Genomic DNA, 7,755 nt, shown 5'->3' on the forward strand with positions numbered 1-7,755 from the left:
TAAACTCAAACTTGAGAATATTATATCCCAATATCTGCAACTTGTTCACTTAAAAACAAAATCCTGGTTTCCTAGGCAAGTCTAGTACCCAAACAAAGAACAATGTGAATTTTCTAAAATTAACTTGACAATAACTTCAAAAGAATTGGTTGACTGTTTGCAGTTTTTATTCGAAGAGACTGAAGCCCATATCCTGAAACAATGAAAACAGAAGTCACAGTATTAAATTTCCCTTCAGCACATAAATTGATCCAAGAAAACAAAAAGGATGTCACGAAAAAGAATGAAGTGCAGTATTTTACATCATCTGACTCTTCTTTCTCTTCAACTTTCTCTTCCTTCTTTGTTTCAGTAGCAGCAGGGGCAGCAGCACCTCCTGCTGCAGCAGGTGCAGCTACAGCAACTGCACCACCGCTGGCAGGAACTGAAGCCAACTTCTCTCTTCCGGCTGCAATCACCTCAGTGATATCTTTGTCCTTCAATTGAGACAAGAGCAACTCAATCCTGTCATCATCGGTCTCAGCTCCAACTGAACAAAAGAACTTAAACAATTAGGGCTACTGCTAGATATTTTCGGGGACCACTGATCCCAACAAACTTGTATGCAATGAAAATTGAAAAATTAACCGATTCTGATTACACAGACCAAGAATTGACACAACAAAGCCCAAAACAACATAAATATCTAGCTTGACACTGTTAAAATTGAGTTTATTTTAACTAGCATTTTCAGATTACGTACACCAAGTAAAAGAAAAAGTCCAGAAAAAAGTAATTATTTATCCTTGAAATTGTTTCAATTGAGTAATTTATGAAACACATTTGAGCTTAGTATGTTGCAGTCAGTAGAACTTAAATACTGGAAGAATTTAGCTATTTCTAAATCTAAAACCAATAACTTGAGTGCATTGAAAATGACAACTTAACAGTTTCTTATTACACAGGACAACGATTGACAGAACAAAGTACAAAATAAAATAAATATCTAGTTTGGAGTTAATTTGAGATCCTTTCAAACACAATCATTGCTAACATTTTCAGATTACATAAATACGTCCCCAAAAAACATAATTATTTATGCATGACATTGTTGAAGTTGAGTAATTTGTGAAAAACACTTGATGAGCCTAGTAAGAAACTATAAGTAAAACATTACCAGAACGTAGATATTTATTGCCTAGAACCCCAAAAGGGCATATAAAAAAACTCCTTTTTAGGCTTTATGAGATTTAACCCCAGCAAATCATATCAATTTGATTATGATCTCCCACCCCAGATTCAAGAGAAACAAAAAAAATCTCCCATCCAAATTAGCAAAAATATTCAAACATCCACCAGAGTTAATCTATCCTCAAAAGTCTACCAATATCTTCAAAGAAATGCATCAAGTGAACTCAAATCCTTTAGGTAATGTTTATTGGAAGGAATTTTTTCTAATGCCAGCTTTAGTACTGCAAAACACAATGAGCAAATTTGATTCAGGAACCACTTAATTTAGATTCGGGTGTCATATGATGAAAATTCTTGAATCTATAAACAGATACCGGATTCGCAAGGACACTGCATGTCACAAATTGTACATAATATAAAACAAATGCAAACAGATAAGTCTATATCCTCATGCAGTCACAGATGCGTATGAGTATGTAGATATATAAACCAAATGTGTGCGTGTATATAAATTTGAACCTGAACCGAGGATGTTTTTCAGGTCATCGGCAGGAGGACAGGTGTTGCCACCCAACACGGCCAACAAGTAAGCTGCAACAACCTTCATTTCTGACCAATTCAAGAGTGTAAGAAAAACAAACAGATCAGTCCACAACAACCAAAACACAAATACTTACACGTCAAAAATACATATACACACGAATATATAGAGAGAAACCAGGCAGAGAGACGGGAGTTACTTGGAAACAGCTGCTGCTCTTAGGGTATTGTGAAGGAGACAGAGTGGCTGATCAAGCCCGAGGTGTTATTTATATCTAGGGTTTTGGTTGGGATGTATGATTTTTATTTTCGAAATTGCCATTCAGTCATGGTTGATGAAAGCGATTCATATCCTTGGGCCTAGGAAATGTTGCCCTCGATCTGATTTGGACTGGGATTTGGTTTGGGCTTTGGATATAGGTTTGACTCTAATTTCATCTTCTTTATAAGAAATTTTCATATTTAAGAGGTTCATTATAACTCATTTCAAAATTAAGAAATAAGTTTTAAAATTTTAAAAATTAGATATTATCAATTTTTATTTACGGAATAATTAATCAAAAAATATATTTTATTAATTAAACATATTAAAGTCACAATTTTATATATTCGGTCACAAATATCCAATTAATTGATTACAAGTTATTTTTCGATTATAAATAAAAAAATTTATAGATCAAAAATTATTTTACGGTCACAAATAAATTTTTTTTATAAATCACAATTCATTTATTGATCACAATTCATAAATTAGTGACTAATTATTTTAAGGTCACAAATTATCGAATTAATTGGGCACAATTTCAAATTTAGTTACAATTACATATTTTTAGGTCACAAATCAACCAATTTATTGAACAATACTCAAATAATTGATTACAAATTTTTAGTCCTACTCCACCGCCACCATCCTTGTCGCTGTCGCTGCCGCCGCCACCATCCTCATCGTCGCCAACAATCTCACTGCAAACATCATTACCACACCACACCACCACTACAACACCAACACAAAATTGCATTGCCGACGTTGCTGCAAACCATTAACACCGTTAGCGCTATCACGTACCACCAATCGCCTGTGTGCCACCAACACCATTAGTAGCACCGCTCGAGCACGACGGTGTCTATGAAAGGCGAACAACAATGCGACGACAGGGCTTGAACAAATCGCACCAACAAAGATACAGATACGGAAGTCCAAAAAAGAGAAAGAGATTGCGTCACAGGGAAAAACAGATCTCACCGCTTACAAACTTGTCACTCGTGATACGCCCATCATTGCGTGCAATGGTTGCTGATGCTAGTATAGGGTGGAGACGACTGTGGGAGAAATGAAATGGCACAAACATGAACTGGTTTTGTGGGTAGGGAGTATAGTTATTGGTGTTAAATTAGATTAATTAAATTTAATTTTAATATTAAGAAGTTTAAATTATCTGATTTTTGAATTGAGAATATAAAAAGAATGGATAGGTGTGTTGGAATATAGTAGTGTTAATGAAATCGGATTATCATATACCGTATATGTAGTTTAAATACCGATTTTGAGCATACCGTATATGCATCTTATTATATTTGCAGGTAACTTATTGTATATGCAGCTTACCGTATTTGCAGACAACTTACTGTATATGCTGCCTACCGTATTTGCACATATTTTCTTTACCATTTTCATCTATATCGTATTTACACATACCTTATTTTCACTTACACATAGAAATATTGTATATGTAATATACATATACCGAATTACATTTACCAACTGTTAGCAAATTTAGATTCTTTTTCTATTTTTATTTCTAACATAAATATAAAACAAGTAAACTGCAAAATCTATAAATAAATAAATAATCGTAAGAATAAATTACAAATATGTAAATTGTAGAAGATAAATAAAATTTCAACCCGAGGCATGTGCGAGCGTAGTCTCCTTAAAACAGATTCGTTCCCTCACCGTAAGTGCTTGAGATTTAATCCGAGTGTCTGTTTCCCAGGATACAACGGTGACAGTAGAATTCGAGCACTGCAGAAACTATTCTGGCAAACTGAGTTTGTATCGATCAATATCACCACCAAGACGACGCTGAAAATGCAACAAATTATGTATGCAGACAACATTAATTTGACTGATTTCGTGTGTATACAGTATTCTCGTGGTTAGAATTGCTGGAAAATGAGACATATATATAAGATTAAATCTGCATATTAACTCCATAGCAATAAACACTAGTGTTGTTTCAATTTCTGGGAGTTTTGGCAATTTTTCGAAAACTCAAATGTCAGTTGAAGAAAGCAAAAAAATTGCAAAACGTGGACACTCCAAACGGGCCAATTTTTGCTTCATTCGGTCCGACATTCGTATACGCAGGTCACGCCCGCAAGTTTAAGGTCCGAAGGCAATTTTGGTCCGTGATTTACACCCCCCTGTACGCGCACGTGGAGAGAGCCTTTATACTACACATGATTACACCATTCCAATGTGCACTCCTATATAAAGTTGTTAATACTTTCTTCATTTTTCTATGTGGGACTAGATTTATTTTTCACATAAACCACCTTCCAATGGTCATCTTTGAGCTCCAATTTCTCATTTATCCATTCATCAATTTTGGTAAATAAATATATGATTTCGATGCTTTCACAGAGGAGAATAAAGATCAACTTCGATCTTCCAAATTTGACTAAAGGGTCCCACACAAACTTTATGCCAAAATTATCCACTAGCCAATTTTTTCCAACAATCCCCCACATGAATGAAAATTGGGAGAGACATGAGATCGTGAGATCGAGACTAGGTGATAAAGTTCAACGGTTGAAGCCTGCATAGGATAGGTAGGTATTACCCTTTGAACATTCCCTTGTGAATTTATATTTACTTTATTCACTGACCAGTAGACATGTTGTCCTTGAACTGTTCTGTCATTTATGTAAACGATGATATACTCCACACAGGATTCTTCCTAACACAATTCAGTTCTAGCCATGATCATATGCCTGGTTTTGTGAGAATTCTTAAGAATTGAGCCCCACACAATTCTCTGCCCCATTTTTCTCTCACATAGGTGATTTCTTATTACAAGTAACCCATATTACTTTGCACGATTTTCGACGCATAAGAATCATTAAAAGCCTATTACTTATCCTTCATCGTTATAGGCATCACTGTTATATAATAGGAATGAATGGAAGGAAACACCCCCACAGTGATTTTATTAAGTTTTTACAATTAAGTTGCCCTTTGAACCTAGATCTTGGGATCTACAGTCAGCTAGGTTGGGTTTCCTTGGTAATGACTTATTCGTTCAAGGCTTAAGTCTCATTCCTTTCGATAATTTCCCAACTAACTCTCTATTTAACCCTTTGGTTAGCGGATCCACAATGTTATCTTTTGACCTTACGTAGTCAATAGTGATAACTCTAGTTAAGAGTATTTGTCTTATGGTATTATGTCTATGACATATATATCTAGACCTACTATTGTACATGTTACTCTGTGCCCTTCCTATTGTTGATTGACTGTCACAATATATGCAAATTGCTGGCACATGTTTTGACCATCTTGGAATATCCTTTAAGAAGTTGTGCAACCATTTGGCCCCTTCACCACATTTATCTAGAGTTATAAACTCATATTTCATTGTAGATCTGGCTATAACTATTTGTTTAGAAGATTTCCACGATATGGCAGCACCTCCCAATGTGAACACAAATCCACTGGTGGACTTTGAGTCTTTTATATTAGATGTCCAATTAGCATCACTGTATCCTTCAATGACCGCTGGATATCTGGTATAATGTAGTCCATAGTCACGAGTACATCTTAAATACCTTAGTAATCTTACTATTCCTTTCCAATGATCAGCTCTTGGATTACTCGTATATTTACTCAGTTTACTGACTGTGTAGGTTATGTCTGATCTTGTACAACTTATCAAGTACATTAGACTTCCAATAATTCTAGAGTATTCTACTTGGGAGATACTTTCACCTTTGTTTTTAAATAGATGTTGAGTTGTTTCTATCGGTGTTCTAGCCAAGCTAGTATCATCCTTATTGAACTATTCCAAAATTTTGTCTATATAATGTGACTGGCTTAGAACCAGCCCATTTGATGTTCTTGATATTTTGACTCCAAGTATAACATCAGCTAAGTTCATATATTTCATGTTAAATCTCGAATTCAACCCATTTTTAGTGGATTCTATCATCTTATTGTCACTGTCAACAATAAGCATGTCGTTAACATAAAAACATAAAATGATATAATCATCTTTAGTGTCTTTGAAGTAAACACATTTGTCACACTCATTGATTTTAAATCCGCTCTCTATCTTGACATTATCAATTTTTTCATGCCATTGTTTGGGTGCTTGTTTCAAGTCATATAGGGACTTCACCAACTTACGAACTTTCTTTTCCTGCCATGGCGACGAAAGACCATCAGGTTGTTCCATAAAGATTTCTTCTTCTAAATCTCCATTTAAAAATACAGTTTTAACATCCATTTGATGTACTTCAAGATTTCGCAAAGCGGCAATCACAAGTATCAACCTAATAGATGGTATTCTCGTCACTGGAGAATACATATCAAAGTAATCAATGCCTTCCCTTTGTTTTTAACATTTTATTACTAATCCGGCCTTATACTTTTCGATAATTTCACCTGCTCTCATTTTCCTTTTGAAAATCCATTTATTGCCCAGTGGTTTGCTTTCTGGAGGAAGATCCACTAACTCCTATGTATGATTTTGCAATATGGAATCTATCTTACTTTTAATGGCCTCCTTCCATTGAGGTCCTTCCGAGGAATTCATAGCCTTTTGATAACTTTGAGGTTCACTTTCTAGCATATAGGTCAGAAAATCAAGACTATACGATTTTTCTGTCCTTTCCTGTTTGCTATGTCTAACCTCGGTCTCCTCTTCTAATTCTTTGTCATGACTATTTTTAGTCATAATCTCATATGTTCATTTGGAGGAACTTACTTCCTCTTTGGACTTGTACGGAATACATGTTCAAAGAATGAAGCATTTCTTGGTTCCAATATCATTTTTTTGTGTATGTCTGGGATTTTAGAATCATACACAAAAAATCGATAAGCATTACTATTGTGTGCATAGCCAATGAAAATGCAATCTACTGTTTTTGGCCCTATCCTTACTTTCTTTAGTGTTGGAACGACCACTTTAGCAAGACACCCCCACACTCATAAGTATTTATAGGAAGACTTTCTTTCTTTCCATAACTCATAAGGGGTCTTTTCTATTTTCTGTCAGAGTACCTTATTGAAAAAGTAATTTGCTGATAACACAGCTTTCCCCCCACATGTTTTGAGATAACCTAGCACTTACTAGCATTGCATTCATCATTTATTTTAAAGTACGATTTTTCCGTTCAGCAACACCGTTTTATTGCGGTGAATAAGGTGCGGTGGTTTCATGTATGATTCCGTGTTGTGCATAGAATTCAGCAAACAGTGCTTCATACTCGCTACTTCGATCGCTTCTTAATACTTTAATTTTATTATTAAGTTGAGTTTCAATTTCATTCTTATAGAGAACAAATTTCTCTATAACTTCATCTTTACTTTTTACACATAACAATATTTGGTGCTATCGTCGACAAAGGTAATGAAATACTTGTTGCCACCTCTTGTTTGTACGAGTTTTAAATTACATACGTCGTTGTGAATTAAATCAAGTGGTTCTGTATTCCGTTCAATTGATTTAAACAACGACCTTGTCAGTTTTGTCTCAACACAAGTTTCACAATAATGTTTGAAATCAATATGGAACTCGGGTATGTAATTCAAGTTAACTAGTCTACGTAAAGTATTATAATTAACATGTCCTAGTCTACCATACCACAAATTGGAAGACTCATGTAAATAAGCAGAAGAGTTTGCTTTATTCATTTTTGGTTTAACAACCATTACATTCAATTTACACATACCGTCGAAAACATATCCCTTTCCGACACATATTTCAATTTTTGACAAAATAACTTTGTCTGACTCAAATACAATGCGAAAGCCATGCTTATTCA

General features: G+C 34.8%; 1 protein-coding gene across 2 annotated transcripts; it reads right to left on the minus strand.

Annotated features, from left to right (window-relative positions):
- On the minus strand, positions 1-2,046 carry LOC111403509 (60S acidic ribosomal protein P2B-like). 2 transcript variants are annotated; one of them, XM_023032047.1, is made up of 4 exons: positions 1,911-2,046; positions 1,690-1,796; positions 303-529; positions 1-193 (listed from the first exon to the last, which is right to left on the minus strand). In XM_023032047.1, exons 2-4 carry the CDS (start codon positions 1,775-1,777, stop codon positions 167-169), a joined length of 342 nt encoding a protein of 113 aa, XP_022887815.1. In that variant the 5' UTR covers positions 1,778-1,796; positions 1,911-2,046; the 3' UTR covers positions 1-166. The 2 variants fall into 2 exon arrangements, with proteins under 2 accessions (XP_022887815.1, XP_022887814.1); XM_023032046.1 differs by having other exon boundaries at positions 1,690-1,779; positions 1,911-2,021.
- Positions 2,047-7,755: the final 5,709 nt, after the last annotated feature.

Source organism: Olea europaea, chromosome 11 (assembly GCF_002742605.1).
Source record: "Olea europaea var. sylvestris chromosome 11, O_europaea_v1, whole genome shotgun sequence".
NCBI lineage: Eukaryota > Viridiplantae > Streptophyta > Magnoliopsida > Lamiales > Oleaceae > Olea > Olea europaea.